The 17,303-nt window shown below is 49.5% G+C and overlaps 1 protein-coding gene and 1 long non-coding RNA gene across 2 annotated transcripts; one reads left to right on the plus strand and one right to left on the minus strand.

Moving 5' to 3' along the window:
* Positions 1-1,435: 1,435 nt before the first annotated feature.
* MYBPHL (myosin binding protein H like) lies at positions 1,436-11,481 on the plus strand (the record flags this gene model as incomplete). Its single annotated transcript, XM_082386920.1, is given in 12 exon segments — positions 1,436-1,653; positions 1,656-1,731; positions 9,148-9,162; positions 9,165-9,241; positions 9,796-9,991; positions 10,204-10,284; positions 10,287-10,339; positions 10,443-10,467; positions 10,470-10,637; positions 10,739-10,770; positions 10,774-10,875; positions 11,212-11,481. Coding segments are annotated over 12 exon segments (1,164 nt in total). The 5' UTR covers positions 1,436-1,584.
* LOC309626382 lies at positions 11,466-16,805 on the minus strand. Its single transcript, XR_014243150.1, has 3 exons — positions 16,704-16,805; positions 15,325-16,481; positions 11,466-11,594 (listed from the first exon to the last, which is right to left on the minus strand). It is a non-coding gene; the product is annotated as an uncharacterized lncRNA (long non-coding RNA).
* Positions 16,806-17,303: the final 498 nt, after the last annotated feature.

Raw genomic sequence — 17,303 nt, forward strand, 5'->3', positions numbered from 1 at the left:
ACCCTCTTCAGTCATCCTAGCTCCTGATAAACAGCTTCCTGGGCACCAACTGTGTCTACAGGTTGTCCTAGCCCTCAGTCCCTATACAGGTTACAAAGATGAGTTCTGGGCTTCTGTCCCACACCCCAAGATAGTAACAGGCTCCCAGAATCCTAATGACTGCCCCCAATTTGAGGGCTAAAGGGGAAAAATGAGTAAGGAGCTCATTCATTCAACCATACTCATTTGTTTCCATAAAAAATAAAGGAGAGGAGGGGAAGGGGGGAATGTGGGAACTCTGCTTTCCACTCAACTTTGCTGTGAACCTAAAACTGCTCTTTAAGTCTACTTAAAAAAAAAATTATATATATATATATATATATATATATATATTTTCACAGAGGGGATGCCAGCTTCTGGAGATGAGAAAGTAGAGTATGATAGGAAACCAGATTGATTGGATGGAGTGCATGGAACATATAAATGATGGTCTGGTGAGCCTAGAAATCACATAGGACCTTTAGTATGTAACACCTACTGTGCTCTGGCCACTTTCATATACTTTTACCATTTTATTTTCAACACAATTGTGGCATCATCATCCCTCGTTCCATGGACCAGGGACCTGAGGTTCAGAGTAAGTCATTTTCCCAGGGTCACCTAGCAAATGAATCAGTAGTAGAGCCCAGAGTCACACTCAAGTCCTCTAACCTTATGCTCCTGGCTCTCCCCTCCATCACTGCTGCCTCTCACTTAATTTGTACTTTATCTCATAGGCAAGGGAGCTTTGAAAGGGACAAGTGCTGGCCCAACCTAAAAATAGCTTACACTTATCGAGCACTTAGTCGGCTACACTCTGCTAAGCACTTTACCCAGATTACCCCTTTGAATCCTCACAGCAACCCTATGGCTGTTATCTCCACTTCACAGATGAGGAAACAGACCTGAGAGAGACTGTGATGTGTGGTTACAAGTCACACAGCCAATTGGTGATGGAGCCAAAGTGAGCCGGGGGGTCTGGCTCCAGGGTGCAGACTCTACCCTGCACTGCCACGGGGGGAGTGGAGAGGATGGGGCCGCCCCCATAAAGGCCGAGCTGACGAGACTTTACAACTCAGCGAATGTGGGAGCAGAGAGGGAGAGACTACCTAAAGGTGTGCCTGTGAATCAGCTAATCCTGGGGCCCCTTCCTTTGGACCCGGACACCCTCGGATGAGCTGGAGGTCAGGAGCCAAGATGTCACCCAATCTTCCTGCCAGAAGCCAGAGGCCCCATTTGGATGGTCTGGGTAGGGAGGGGCTGTTTGAAGCTCAAGCGCTCCCCTCCCTCCCTGGTGCTGTGAGAGAGGTGTCATCTCTCTCCCAAGATAACAGGACTACCGGGTCCTCCTCCTGCAGCTATTCTGGGCTGCGATCTGCTCCCCGCTCTTCCCCTAGCCCCTGCTTCAGCCCTCTGGGAGTAGCTGGGTGGGAACAGGCCAGCCCTGTTGCATAACCCTGTGGCTGGGACGCTGGGGAGGCCGGGCTGGAGAGCAGGTGCTCAGCCCCTCCCTCACCACCAACAGTGAAAATCTTCCTCTGGAGCCCAGCCTTGGGGTGGCCCAGCATGGAGGCAGCCACAGCTCTGGAGGTGGCCTCGGGATCCACACCGAAGGTGAAAGAAGCCAGCCTAGCCGAGATGCTGACGGAGCCCAGGCTTCACCTCGGCAGGGGGCCGTCAGCCCCATTCCCCAGCTCCTGCCCCCCACAGAAGGTGATCCATGGGGATGGGGAGTGAGCGGTGGGAGTTGGGAGGATGCGCTACCGCCCTGACTGCACCTCCGTAGGTTTTGCAGATCTGAATGGTTTCATGGGATTGGCACTTAGGATGGGGGAGCATCCATTGGAGCCCCCACCCCCTTCCTTGGTGGATTCTCGCTTGCTGCTCAAATGTCTCTGCTGGGTTTTTGCTTTTTACCTGAAAAGTCAGTGAATGATGTTTGTGGCAATTTACAGTGACTAATAATGATAGGTTTGTATTTTTACCTTTAAAATATGTCTGTCATAGGGACCTGATATACCAACGCCAGTCAGGAAGGGAATGAGGGGTGAGATGGTGTCCATCTGGATTTGGAGAAGAAAGAAACAAAAAGCTTAGAGCCACCGGGAGGCTAAGTGGTGAACAGTATGTGACGCTCCGCCTCACCCTCAGTAGAGCCGTGGGTCCTCCACCTACCCCAACATCTCCACTGGCTCCCATGGGAAACCCTAGCCTCTTTGAGCCTGAGCTCCACGGAAGCAGAGACCATCCGGAAGAAGAATTTGGCTCCCTCTCTGTGGTCTCTGTGAGCCTCTCAGCATAAAGGCATTTTCGAGCTAGGAGGTGGTGGGTGCCCCTTCCAGCCCCAGAGTTCCCTGCCAGCAGCCCTGCTGCCCACCTCCCAAACTGCCCCTGGCTGAGGCCTTTGTAGCTACCAGCTCTGTGACATTTACCCTGGGTGGCTCCCACTGCACCTGGCTCAGCCGACGGAAGTGGAAGACGGGAGCCTGGCTCTTCCCCTCTCCTGCGAGGTAATCGGCGGAAGCAACTACAGGGGCTGCACGAAACATTTAAGACAGTTCCCTGCGCAAAGTCCCCACTTCTGGCCCCTTGGAGTCTTGAGTGCAGAGGATGCAAAGACCACAAACGAGACACCATGGAATCCCTGGGTAAGGAGAGGTAGGAAAAGAAGACAGCATCTAGACTCAATTCCCAGGGCCACCTCCAGCAGCTCCGTGACCTTGGCCAAGTCAATGGACTGCTCAGTTTCAATTTCCTCTCTGTAAAATGGTGAGTAATAGTATCTACCTGGTAAGGTAGTCGAAAGGATTGTTAAGATAATCCAAAGTGCCTTGGAAGAGGCCAAACAAAGACGTGAATAGATAATAAATTATTTCCAAGTCAGGGATAAAGACTGAGTTCTCCCTGCAAATAGGGCTGTGGAGGGAAAGTTTGCTGCCTCTTATCATCCTGATTGAAGATGCTGGGTCTTCAGAAGCTATTTGAATGTCAGGGGCAGAGAGCCGACCGAGTTTGCCCCACTGAAAAAGAGGTAAAGAGAGCAGAAGTTATTGGGAACATACTAGGCTGGAATGGTCTTGAGGCAGAAAAACAGTTTCTTCCCCAAAAGGCCCAGGGAATAAGTCACAGGCAGAAGGAGACTGAGAGCCAGGACTGGTGACTCTCTGACCACTGGTCTCTACAAAACCTTGGGGGAGGGCGCTCATCCCTCCCACACTCCTGCCTCCTGACAGCCCCTGGCCACAGCCCCCAAGTGCGGCCTGAAGGGCCCTGATCTTGTGTGTGGCCTCAGGGCCACCAGCACCCAGCGACTCAACCCACCAGCATCCCAGAGGTCACTAGCAGCAAGGACTCCTTGTGACATGGTGCAAAGTGTTTGCATCTGTTATCCGGTTGGGAAAAGAAGACATGAGTTCAAACCCTAGCTCTGCCCTGTGACCCAAGGCAAGTCAATACACCCCTCTGGGCTTCTATTTTCTCATCTGTAAATTGAGAGGTTGAACTAAATCAGAGTTCTTAACCCTTTGGTGGATATGGATCCCTAGGAAAATCTGATGAAAGCTGTGGATTCTTGCTCCAAGAAAAATACTCAGCAAAGTTCAGGGAGTTCATAGAATCACTGAAGCCTAACCAGAGGTCTTCAGGTGGGGTACTATGGTGCTGGACTAGATGGCCCCCAAGTTCCCTGTGAGCACCAAGCACTTTTCCTTCCTCTTAATGCCTCCTGTTCCTTATGGGGAGCTCTATGGGACATAGAAGGGCACAGCGGCTAGCATGTGAGTGCACATGAAATAGAGCAGGCCTCAAAATATTTGTGACACTAAAATGAACTGCAACTGGCCGACACTGAGCTTTTAGTCAGGAAAGACTGCTCCATGGCTAAATAAGCAGAAGTAGGTGTTTGGCACTGGGAAACCATCCTCTGTCACTCTCAACACTACACAAAGGCACTGTGTCCTGGAGGCAACGCTGGGCAGGGGCCAGAGGAGAGCTTTCGAAAGAGTGAGAGCCATGGGACAGACTGCACCCTGACACGGAGAAGACGGGACCCTGAGACCCAGTAGGAGGGCCCGTCTGCTGATCTCAGCTCGATTGCTTCCAACTGACCCTGTGTCCTCTTTCAATCTGGACTGTTCTGTGTCTTCCAGGCTTGGGAAGCTGAATCCCTAGCCTTGAAGTGACCATTCTTCCTTCCTCCCTCCCACCCTCCCACTGTCCCTTCCTATCCTCTTTCTTCCTTCTATAAATACTTACTTTGCGTCTATTATGTGCCAGGCGCTGTTACAAAAATGCACAAAATAGGCAAAAATAACTTCCCTTGTGGAGATTACATTCTAGTAAGGAGATAGATAATAAATAAGCAAATGAAATATATAAAATATCAGAAAGTGATAACTGCTATGCTGAAAAATAAAGCAGAGAAAGAGGAGGGTATAAAGTGCTGGGGTGGGAAGTGTACTTGCTGTTTCAAACAGGATATTCAGTGAAAGTCTTGTTAATAAGGTGATTTGAGCAGCAACTTAAAGGAGACCAGAGAACAATGCATGCAGATATTGAGAGTGAAGGTTTTCCACAGAGAGAACAGTAAGTGCAAAGGCCCTGAGGCAGGAGTGTGCGTTATGGATTGGGGCCACCGTGGCTGTAGCAGAGTGAGGGAGAGAAGAGCAGGTTTGGTGTCAAAGAGGTAGCAGGACCATTGTGAACACTGGTTCAACCCTGAGACAGATGGGCAGCCAGCGCAGGGTTTTAGGTGAGATCTGGCATGATCAGGTGTAGGTTTTAAGACTTTTCTGGCTGCTGAGTTAAGAATAGGCTATATCTGCAGATCAAGAAAGCATCCTTTAAAAAAAAAAAAAAGAAAAAAAAAGAATAGGCTATAGGCAGGCTTCAGACACTAGCAAGATTGTCAACTGAGAATGAGGATTCAGGAGAAGGTATGGAAGTTTTAGAAGAGGATGTATGACAGTCACCAGGAGAACAGATTGAGTGAATTAGGGAAGTCTGGCAGATCTGCCAGGGTCCGTTTGGAGGCAATGGCCATCAATTTAAAGTCAGCATAGTTTTGTAATATTTTTCCCCAGTCATGTTTGGCTGTGTGGATGCAGACACTGAGGGGGTGTATTTAACTGGGGCTGGGTATTGCTAGGAAGTGGAAAAGGATTAGGGCTTTGAGTGGGTATGCAAGGGAGTGAGTCTAACAATGACCATGGAATCTAATTTGGGTGGGAAAGAAAGTGATAACATGGAGGGGTGATGGAGAGTGAAGGGGTGGGAAGATAATGGGTAAGAGGTCTCAGTGGGCTGAAGGATCACTGCTGGCAGAGCTTTAGAGGGAGGGAGCTGAAGGGATAGAGACTGTTCATTAGGTTATGCGAGTTGATAAAACAGGCCTCAGAATTTAAGGCTCAAATACAATAGATGTTTATTCCTTACTAGCAAAACAACTAAAAGCAAGTGTTCCTACTCAGCAGGTAGTTCTCCAGCACTAATTCAGGGACCCGGGCCTCTTCCATCTTGTGGCTCTGCCATGCCTTAGGGCCCCGTGATCATCTGCATGCAGCTAGTAGACGGGAAATAGAGAACTCATTCGTTAAAAGCCTCGACTCAGAAGTGATTCTCATCACTTCCACTCACATTTCACTGGCAAGAACTAGTCTCATTGTCATACAGCAAGTGGGGCAGCTCCTTCTCAGAGATCCCTATACGATGGAAGAGATAACATGCACAAATTGTTGTGAGCAATTAGCCATCCCTGTCATGGAGGTGGTGCTGAGAGAGTGGGACGCTTGAAATTCAGATTCTAGAGTGGCTATAGTTATTGGTCTAGACAATGACCAAAGGAACCATGGGCTGAAGCAGGGGAGGACGGACTCATTGGAGGAGTGGCAGGTAAGGCTGGGAGCGGCCCTGCGGGAACTGGAAGTCTGGGTGTTGAGATGATCAGGAATCATGATTGGAGAAGTGTTGGAGAAAGTGACACTGAGCCAGGGCTACCGTCATCAGCATGAGGGGGAGACTGCCACAAGGGGAGAGGGTGATGGAGTCTTTTCCTCAGAGAAGTGTTGCCTATTTCTATGTTCTTTTATTTTTTCTGATCTTAGTTTCATGGCCTTCAAGGAGGTGACACTCTTGTCCTTCACAAGGTTTTTTGGGGTTTTTTTTGAAGTCACCACATTTCTTTCCCACCACACTCCTCCAGACAAGTTTCTAATAAGGTCAAGGCCACGCCCTATGCATCTGCTAATGTTTCTGTAAGAAATGCTGGTACTTTGTGGATCCCTGGAAATCTCTGGGGTTTTTTGGGAGCCATAGCTTGCCTTGTGCATTTGCCCTCTTTTGCTAACCGTTCACTCACACAGGCCTGTGCATGTGTGTGCACACACGCACATGTACTTGCAGTCTTGCATACTCACACACACACACACACTCCTCCACTCTCAATGTGTCTATCTTGTTCCTTCATTCTCTGGGCCATAATTAATACCATCAATCTGAACTACACAGTCCTTAGGGAATCGCTGGCAGAAAGTCTTTAGCCATGTGAAACCAAGTTATGAGAGGATGGGAACAATTATTTCCCATGAGCAGAGAATAAGGAAATGGGCATAAACCTCAGCAGGATGAAATTCGGTAGAATTAGGAAGGATTTTCTAATCAAGAGAAATCGAGATCTCTAGACTTTAAGTAGTTTCCTTCTCCACTCCTTTTTAAGACAGTATTCTGTGAGAGAAATTCAGTGCTGAGAGCAACACAGCTCAGAAGCCAAGGGATCTCAGAGGACTTTTCAAAATGTCTTTTACCTAAGACTCTATGAAGGGAGAAAACCTCATAGACAAACTGCGGCTGTCTCAGACCTGGTCTTAGAAAACCGAGGTTCTGCTTTAGGGCTGTAGCCTTTGGTTCACATCCCTCCTGGCATATGAGAAGAAAGACCTTGGGCGTCAGGGAAAGCCATGTTTCTCCAAGGTCAGTACAATTAACACCTCGCTTGACTGTGGATGTGTGAAGGTGGACACTGAAGGGCAGGTAAGTGGACAGATATGCTGTCATGCTCAGAGAACCGGTCCTTCAGACACACGTTCCTAGATGGGGAGACGGGAGTCCTCGTGCCAGCATGACTTCACAACCGGCCGTGAGGTCAACAGCAAAGCTGTTTCTCTCTCCCAGCCCTTTCCTTCCAGTCTTCTCCTTGCTCTGGGTGCTCACCAAGGTCCTTCCTAACTCAGAGGTTCTGTAGGCAGGGCAAGGGACAGCAGAGCCGGCTTCTCCCCAGCCCTCTCCCCGGCAAGCGTGAAGGGTTAGGTCCCCACTCAGCAGTGGGGAACCAAGCCCAACAAGATGAGGTTTTGACCCTCCTTTTCAATTGCCGCCCTCTTTTTGCAGAAAACCCTGAAGTCATATCCGCCTGTTCTTAACTCCTTGGTCACTTGCCAAGATAGCCACAGGAGAGGAACACATCACACAACACTTCTTCTGTTCTTCATGCCCCGCCTCCACCCAAACTGCCAAAGTCGAACAGAGGGCAGCCGAGCAGGGTCATTCAGCTGCCTGGGCTCTGAGCTGAGTCCTTGCTGAGGCCTCAGGCCCTGGGCCGTACAGGCAGGACAGCGCTCAGAGCACTGGAGGCCCCATACCACGCAGTTCCCACTTCTGTCAGGGTAGAGGGGTGAGGCGCAGCCTAAGACAGCACAACCCAGGTTAAAACGCAAGCCACACGGTGAAAAAGGAAACTAGGTAAATAAAATGGACAGCGTGCACTGAATATTTCTGTCTATATTCATCCACAAAGCCCAAGTAATCTCGAGATGCTAATCGGGGCGGACTACGGAAGTTCCTGGTCTCTAAACAACGATCTACAAACTGAGGTGTAGGAAGAGCTTCGTAGACCCTTCGTTTATTTTATTTTCAATTTCACCATTCAAATTCTGCATTATGTAATGTACATTTTAAACAGTTCAATTTGTAAGTAAACATACATACATTGGGGTGAATGTTCAGGGATGTATTTACAGGGAAATGTGTGTTATCAAAAAGTTCGGAATCTGCTATCGAGCTGTTTGCCACAGTTGTGTGCTGGGGTGGAGTTCTTCCAACTGCTAGGAATGAAGGAGCGGGGAGGCTGGGGAGTTGGTGGGAACTGAGACTGTCACACTCCCTGTAAGACTACAGCAGCGGGGGACTGTCTCTGCCTGAGAAAGGAGGAGGCAGTAGCACCAGAAGCCTGGAAAATGGAGTAGACTTCAGCCAGGACCCCAAAGGAACCCAGGTGGGTTGTTTGCACTTCCTCAGCCAAGGCTGCCGGAAGCATCCTGAGAGGAAGTTACACCTGGTCATTCCCCAAACTTACACTCAGCACTTTCCTGAGCATCTCCTGTCTTCATCCTGGAAGCCAATAAACATAATCTAATCTCTCTTCTCACTGGAACACGCCTGGAAGATCAAGGGGGAGTAAGCAGTGGACCTAATCTTTCCCAGATTCTGACTGTACAAAGTGATCCTCCACAGACTGGAAGACACTGTGCAGGCCCCTGAACAGGGCAGCTCTGCAGAGAAGGGACCAGACGCCAGCTCCCTCTGCAGTGACATCAGTGCTGTCCTGGTGGGGCCAGGGTGTTGACTCTGCCTGCAGAATATAAAGCTTTCTCCTCGGGTCTGGCACCAAACTGGGGAGCGGGGCGGACACTTGGGGGTCAGGATTGACATTGAAAGTGGCCTTGATAAAAGGAGTGTTGTTGAGGACAAATGTAGAAAAGGAGTGGAAAGACAGACCACTCGGAGTGGACTGGTCTGTGCACACACAAAAAAGAAATCTCAGTTGATGAAAAGTCAATGGTGGAGAGTTACCAATTAAAAGAAGTAGGTGTCAGGCTCGCGCTTCAGTGCTCTTTCTGCTGAGACTTTAACTCTCTCTAGAGGATCCCACAGCTGGTTGCTTATCCCTAAATCCCAGTGAGACAATGGGAGCTATCTTCCCATTCCCCGAGAGAGGGCTTAATTTGCTGAGTGTTGCCTGGGTCACCTGGCCATGGAGCACAGCTAGATGCAGCATCCACTTCTACTTCCTCTAAACTCTCCTCTTCCCCCCAGGAAGGCTCACCACCCCCTGTTCTCTCTCTTTCCATCACTCAGAGCACCCCAAGATCTGGGCCCTGATCATCAGGCCCTGAGGCAGACCTACATCCGGAAGGTTGGAGACACTCTGAATCTACTAATCCCGTTCCAGGTGATCATGCCAGCCCCACATTGAGTCCATGACTGGGGCCAGGCCAGGGTTTTGATTTGGAAACAAAAAACAAGAGTCCTGCTAGCAGTGGGACAGTCGTCCTAGCCTTGAATGGAAGGGGCATGTCACCAAGTGTGAGGCCAAACAGCCCTTCCATCAGCACTCCTGTGGGGTGTTGGGGTCAGGTCAGGTCGGGCATGCCCAGGTGATGATAATGAGGCTAATCCATGCTCTTCAGTCAGCAGGGGTCTGGGAGCTCTCAGTGTGGAGGGCTCTCAGGAGTTTGGGCAGCTATTTTTAGTCCCAGCTGCCCTGAGTGTCCATGACCTAGACCCTCAGAGGTGGGGAGACTCAAAGCCATCCCCCTTTCCCATGATCCTGAGGCTGTTGTTGAGAGATGGAAGTCCGCTGGGACAGTCCACCAACCTCTCACTCAAGGAATTTGCAGCTGTGAGTCAAGTCACCACGTGGACCTAGTGGATCTGACCCCTGTTGCAGCTGGGAGGGGCAAGAGGCCTCTCGGGGCAGCTCACAGCCTTCTCCCCATTTCTCAGGGCAAACCCCAACCTCAAGCCATCTGCACGCATGACGGCTGCACCTTGGACGCCAGTCATGTGAGCATGTGGAATGGGGAGCGGGACTCCATCCTCTTCATCCGAGAGGCCCAGCGTGCTGACTCGGGTCACTACCAGCTCCGTGTGCAGCTGGGCGGGCTGGAGGCCACCGCCACTATTGACACCCTGGTGATCGGTACAGTTGGGGGAATGGGAGACGACGTGGTCCTCGGGGGCCCCCACCCCAGCCTGAAGAGGAATCAGCACAGAGAGCCGGGGAAGCGGGGCTGTGGGACGCAGTGGTGGGTGAAGGGAGGGGTGGCCGAGCTGAAGCGGAGGGGCCCCTCCTGGAGTGATGTCCTGGCGTGTGAGGCGTGCCATGCCCGCTGCCATGCTTGGCCCTTTCAGAGAGGCCAGGCTCTCCTCAGAGTATCAAGTTGGTGGATGTCTGGGGCTCCAGCGCTACCCTGGAGTGGACTCCGCCCCAAGACACGGGAACGCACTCCTGGGGTACACGGTGCAGAAGGCTGACACCAAATCTGGGGTGAGGCCTAGCTGGGATGGAGGGAGGGAGGAACAGCACGTTCTGGAATGGGGCTCTGGTAGCTCCACGCAGTAGGCTGGGGCAGAGTGAGTTGCCAAAACAGGGGTTTCATTCTGGGCATCTTCCAGGGCCCCACAGCTGTGGCTCACGGCGCTGGAGCGCTATCACCGCGCCAGCTGCACAGTCTCCAACCTCATTGTCGGCAACTCCTATGCACTTCGAGTCTTTGCTGAGAACCAGTGTGGGCTCAGCCAGACAGCCTCTGTCACTGCTGACCTGGCCCACATCCAGAGAGCAGGTAAGGCACCGAGACTCGGAGATGGGAAGAGTTAAGGAGAAAGAGTTGAAGAGGGATGGGGCTCTCAGGCACTACAGCAAGGCCCTTCTTGGTCCCCTCAGCTACTGTTTACAAGACCGAGGGGTTTGTCCAGTGAGATTTCTCAGAAGCCCCGAAGTTCAGCCAGCCTCTGGCAGACTGCACTACAGTCATTGGCTGTGACACCCAGCTCTTCTGCTGCGTCCATGCCTACCCCAAGGTGAGCAGGGAGGTCTGTGGGTGGCTGTGCTGCTTCCTGCTTCTGCTCTAACCTTAGCTGTGTTGAAGAACATTCTAACCAAAACATTTGCTCCCGTCACCATCATCTGCCTCTTCCACAGCACATTACGTAGGAACACTCAGGGCACTGGTGTCCAAGACAGGCTGATGTGGATAATGTTTCCGGTTTTGCTTTTAGTGTTTGTTCCTCATATATGAAGATATCACTTAATGACCTGCTGGCAATTGGGCACGAGATTCAAAGCTGTCTCTCTGGCAGGGGGGTTGGAGTCCTGTTGGTTGCTCCTGACTCACCCCCCTCATCTTTATCTTCCAGCCAAAGACCATCTGGCTAAAGAACAAGATGGATATCCAAGGCAACCCCAAGTACAAAGCCCTCACTCACCTGGGAATCTGCTCCCTAGAAATCCACAAGCCTGGCCCCTTTGACGGGGGCATCTACACCTGCAAGGCCGTTAACCCCCTGGGGGAGGCGTCAGTGGACTGTCGGGTGGATGTGAAAGGTAAGGGCAGAACTCGTACCTTAGGGTGCAATCACCTCCTCTCTCCACAGGTGGGAAAGTCGAGGGCAGAGACACAAGCCTAGATGGAGAAGGGCTCGGGTTGCTTCCCCTTCAGGCCTTCTCATCACTGTCATCATCAGGATGTATTTGAGGAGCCATTTTTATCATCCACTCCTCATTTCTCTCCATCATAATTCTGTAATATAGGAAGAATCACTATTTCCACTTTGCAAAGGAGAAACCTGAAGTGCAGGGAGGTGACTGATCAGTTTACCTGCGATTTCCAGTGCTGGTTAATTGAGGAGTTGGCACTATGGTGGAAAAGAGGCCAAGTCTGCTGGACCTCACCCAGATCATTTTTCATTAAACTATACAATCTGACTCAATCCAGGAAAGCTGTAGCTTTTTATTGGGCTTTTAAACAAACCAGAGGACTTTCGTCTCTAGTTGGTTAAAAGGGAATATTGCACATCCTCTCTACCGCTTTTAAAGTATTCATTCATTTATCCATTCCTGTCCCCTTGCTCAGATCGCCATCACTGCACTTAGAATATTGTTTTATAATTATCTATTTACTGATCTGTTTCCCCATAAACTGTGAGCACTGTGAGGGCAGGGACCATCTTATTCGCCTTTGTCCCCCAGTGTCCAGCCCAGTTTCTGGTACACAGTGGGCACTTTCTAAGCATGTGCAGCATGACTCAGGAATGAATGGGCCATTACATGTCCTATTCTTCCCTCCGCATAGACTCCTAATTAGCACCATGGCCTCCCCCCAAACCTGGAAGTATATCCCTTCTAGATGCTCTGAAAGGTTTCCCAGAGATTTCTGAGATGTTAACACGGAGAGATGTCTGAATTTTGCAGCTCCTAATTGAGGCACCCTAAGTGGACATGGGCAACTCTGAGGAAGGTAAGGAAAGAGGGACAGGGGATCTGAATGGAGTATTTCATGTTTATGGCTAGTGTTGTTGAGTCTGAGACAGATATGTATTCCTGAGCCTTTCAACCATACACTCACTGGCAACCACTTTTCTTTTAACCACTTTTTTTCTTGTAAGTGAATACTATCATCCCTGTGGAGGGAATTTACCAGAGATGAGGTCTACTTTTGTCACATCCTCTATCTATCTGTACTCCTCAAGTTGATGACAGGAATTAAACCTAGTGGTCCTCTGAAGAAGAGTGATAGCATCTACCTAATTGTAAGGGGGTTTTGTGGGAGGGAGTGAGCAGGTGCTGTAAGAAAAGGTGTCAAGGAAAACAATCAGGAGTGGAGGATGGCTGAGGTCACCACCACCACCACATGGCAGAAAAAGAGAGAGGAAGATGTTCCTATCAATTAAGTGTTTCTACCTCAGTATCTTAAGCATGGTGAAAAACAGATGAGTTTGCTTCCTTTTTACTTTGAAGATTTTGGATTCCTTCCCTTCCAAGAGAAGAAAACCACTGTTATCATTATATGTCAACAATAACTGAACATGTGGGGATGTGGTCCCAAGCAGCACGTTACTGGCAAAGGGCAACTCAAACCATCATTTAGAATTTGATAACTCCTTCAGACTCTAAATCATTCACAGCAGAAATGTTGTGTACACACTGATGAGTGGGGTGAAAAAGAAGCTCATGAGAGAATTAAAGAGAACTGGTTCCCAACATCTCCTCTGACTTGCAGCTCCTGGCCAATGAAACCCAAGAATGAATTCCATCCCAGAAGCCATTTACTTAAGCCTCTCACTGATCTTTAGCAAATGAAAACCTTGAGGGATGCATTAAAAGTACAAGCTTCTCAGGAGATCTCTCTCTGCCAGCTGGCTTGCACAGCCAGTTCTCTCGCCATCCCTCAATTCCCTCTCTGCCTTAAGGTTAAGGTTAATGTCATGTTGTGTTGGTGTTATCCTTGTTACTCTTAGTGCCCTTTTCCATCTCTCCCAGTCAGTGCCAGCAATGAAGCAGGGTAAATACAGATTTCAGAGCACAGGACCCAGAGACCATGAAAGGAGGTCACCTCAGCAGCCTGGATGAGCTCTCGCTGTTTGCCGTTATGGCCACAACATACCCTCTCTTTTCTGTGCCTCCAGGAAGCCTGTGGCGAGACTGTGTTCGTAAGGAGCTCCAGCATAGTGTCTGTTTGGACTAATCTAAATAAAGGTGTGGATCCTCGCTGCATAAGTGTCCATCTGTTTGAGCCTTTCTATATCGAAAACCATTGAGAAAGTTGGAATCCTTTAGCCAGACTGTATGGAATCTGCGGACCCCCAGACTCCTCTTTCTCTTCCCATAACTACATTCTCTTCCACAGAGGTTCCGAACACTGTCCTTTTCTCTAGACAGTCTATGACAACTCTATACAGTACTAGGTGCTCAAAGGGATGCTCAATATGACCTGTTCTCTTCCTCTCTATGCTGTCCAGTATAAGTTGGAAAACAGGATGCACATCTATCACAGAGACACAGACAGCAGGACACATAAATACACACATAGCTAATTAAAGACAGAGCACTAAGATGTGAGGGCTGGGAGATAGTGGAGAAACCAGTGCAGAGTCTCATTAAGCCCTGGGGAAAGAATAAAAGTGATGTGCTCTTGCTTACATGTTTTCATTTCTATAACAAATAAGATACTGAAGGCATTCTGTGATGGAATCTGCAAAAGATAGCAACAATTCCTCCCATCCTGGAATGGTCATGGCGCTCTTTCCACCAAGAGTTGGAGTCTTTTTCTGCACCCTTGAATCTGGCTGACCATGTGCCCTGCTTTGACCAAAAGAATGTAGTGGAGGTGATGCTATGCCAGTTGAGAGGTCTGCTAGTCTCTGCTTTTGCTTTTGGAAGTCAGCTCCCATGTAAAGGATCTCAGGATAGATTACTGAATTATGGGAGGCCACGTGGAGGACAACCAAGCATCCCAGCTGACAGCCAGCACCACAGCCCTAGACATGTGTGGCTACCTTGGACCCCTCAACCCTAGTCAAACCCAATCTACTCCTCACGTAGAGACAGGCTGTCCTTGCACAGCCCTGCCCAAACTGTAAAATCATGAGCAGATGAATAGTTGCTGTTGTTTCAAACCACTAAATATTGGGTGGTTTGTTACACAATAATACAGAACTGAAACAGCCTTCTACGCATCAGGCACTGAACATCAGGTTTTATCTCTTTTAATCTTCACTTTACAAATGAGTGAGTTGAAGCTTATAAATTGCTCCAAGTTATGTAGCTGGAAAGTAGAAGTTCTAAGATTTGAATCACGTCTGTTTGACTTCAGGCCTTCCCTATTTCCTCTCATCTCTTTCACCCAGGGACCCCCACTGTTTGGGTCTGGGTTGGAATCATGGGTTTAAGAAAGAAAAGATTTCTAGGAGGCAGTAAATATAAGGCAAGGTTTTGAGGAGGAAGTGGATATGGTTTGGCTGAGTGTGAAGAAGAGCTTTTCTGTTCAGACCAAAGGCCTATTTTCAGTTGAGGCCAAGTATCTATTCCAGCCTTTCTCAACTGGAGTTCTATGAGAATTAAGTCCCAGTGCCCCAAGGCATTCATTGTATGTCATAAATTAACTTCTTCCTATGCATCTAGAATGTTACTAGTTATGTAGCATCCTTGGGAAAACTGAGAAAATAGTCACACAAATCATTTGTAGGGTCTAATGCACTTGCGGAACCCCTGCTGAGAATGTGGAGAGGGCCATCAGGGAGCAGGGGCCAGGGTCCCGAGCCAGCCAGTCACGTACACAGTGAACAAGAGGCTTCCCTGCATTCAAGGAGAACTGCACCGGAATCCTTAAGTTTTTCATTTATGCACTCAACACTATGCTCAAAGTACCTTCTCAACTAAGGCTTACCATGTGCCTGGGAGGGGGTATAATTTCTTCATTAATTCATTTCTTCCTAACTTACCCAAAATCTTTAACTCTTATTCATACATACCATTTTGGAGTTGAGCTGAGGGGGACACATTATTTCCCAGATTAGTGGCCTTATGCTGAGTGAAGAATTCTTGTGCCTGAAATCTGTATTTTCTGGCTTTGTTGTCATTCTGATGGAAGAGAAAGCAGATCCATTGCTTTTTTTCTTCAACAGCTTTCAAAATCATAATTTGGTGACAGAAAATTGGAGATGAGCTTCCTTAGGAGAAATTAACTTCCAGCTTGCTAAAACTGCCTCTTCCACTTACCTGAAGGTGGCTGAAGAATTTCCCTACTCAGGCTGCTCCTAGGGGAAGACGGAATGCAGTTAATTAACAGCTTCTTTCCCTCTGATCTCCACTACCTGCCTGAAGAGAGGGAAGCTACTGGCTCTGGTTTTCTTACCTCCAAAGAATCTGAAACCTGCAAAGCAACTAAAATTCCAGTGTCACCAGGAAACCTACGGAAAAAGAGGCAATCCTCTTCTCTCGGCTCTTCCTCACATAAGCTTGCAAGTCCTGGGTCTCCCCACCCTCTCCCTTATCACACCACTAAATTCCAAGGCTCCTTCGCTCCCTGTGGCATTTATTACTGTAACATCTCACTCCTGCCAACCTCACCACCTCAACTTCACAACTAAAAACTAGGAAGTAAACAAAAAGCCTATAAACCGCCAAAATAATGGTCATAAACTCTGGAGACTAAAAGCTTAGGCTCTTTGTTTACGGGAAAGCTCTTCAACCATTCTTTTCGGGACTTTTAACTTAAAAATTTTAGAATATTTCTGAGAAGCTCTGTTAACTGCTGGCCCAGTCTATTCACAGGCAACCCTTGGAAACAACAAAGAAAATCCCTAATAAGTAGGCTTAAGCTTTTTACACCACAGCTTTCAATTTAGAGGAAGGCACACGGTATAAAACTTGATGTTCATAATTATCCTCCTAACCATGTACTGTGACGGTCACGATCCTCTTAGATAAGCGAGGGGTCAAACATAAGCTCAGAGAGGTCAAAGATACTCAATATACGTGTCAACAGAGGAGCCACGGTTGAATCTGAACCCAAATCTCCTTGTCTGAAAAGCCCATTGTTTTCTTCACACCTTGGATGCCTCAGGTTCCGAATGTTCTCGCCTAAAAAGCCGATGGAAGATGTACGTCTTGGAGAACTTCAATATACCTAAAATATAAATGTTTAGTTGCTTCCGTGAATAAACCTGAGGGATCAGGCTAACACTGCGCTTCCGAATGGAGTGAGCCGAGTGAGCCCAAGAAAACGAATTTCCTCAGGCAGAGCGTTAGTTCTAGGGCCGACGGCCGCAAGGGGCGTCAAAGCTCAGCTCTGCCCCGCACGAGAAGGAGGGGGCGGAGAAGAGGGGGCGGCAGGGCGCGAAGCTCTCACTCATTGGCCCGTTCCCTCGCGCGCCGCCGCGAGGTCCCGCCCCTCGCAGGCCCAGCTCCGGGAGGGACACCGAACAAGGTCTCCCGGGCAAGCAAGCGCGCTTGCGGCCTCCTCGCCTCAGCCCTCCAAACGGAGCCTTTCTTGGAACGGCTTTCCCCTCGGCCCCCACCTGCGGACTTCCGGCGGGCTACCCCTCCACCGCCCCGCCCCACAAGGGCGGGGGATGCTGGCCTTCACCAATCATTGAGCGCGTGTGGTAGGAGTGGGTGGGGCCTGAGAGATTCGAAAGGAGCCCCGCCCCCTCGGAGCGGGTTCCCGGGACTAGGTTGTGGGAGGAAAACACCTTCCGCGGGAGGTGAGGCGAGTCAGAAAGTGAAAACTGAGGGTGGCGTGGAGGTGTGGTGTGGGCGTGGTGCCGCGGGGAGTAGAAAGGTGGCTTGGGGAGAGGAAGAACCCGGAGGGTGGTGGCGGGGAGGAGGATGGGGCGCGTAGACCGCCCCAGCGAGAAGAGGTCGGGTCGCAGGGGGGCGGGGGCCAATGTGCGGAAGGAGATGGGAGAATGGGGGCATCTGTCGGCACTTGCCCCGCAGGTAACAGTAC

This window comes from Balaenoptera borealis (assembly GCF_965194805.1).
Source record: "Balaenoptera borealis genome assembly, chromosome: 1".
NCBI lineage: Eukaryota > Metazoa > Chordata > Mammalia > Artiodactyla > Balaenopteridae > Balaenoptera > Balaenoptera borealis.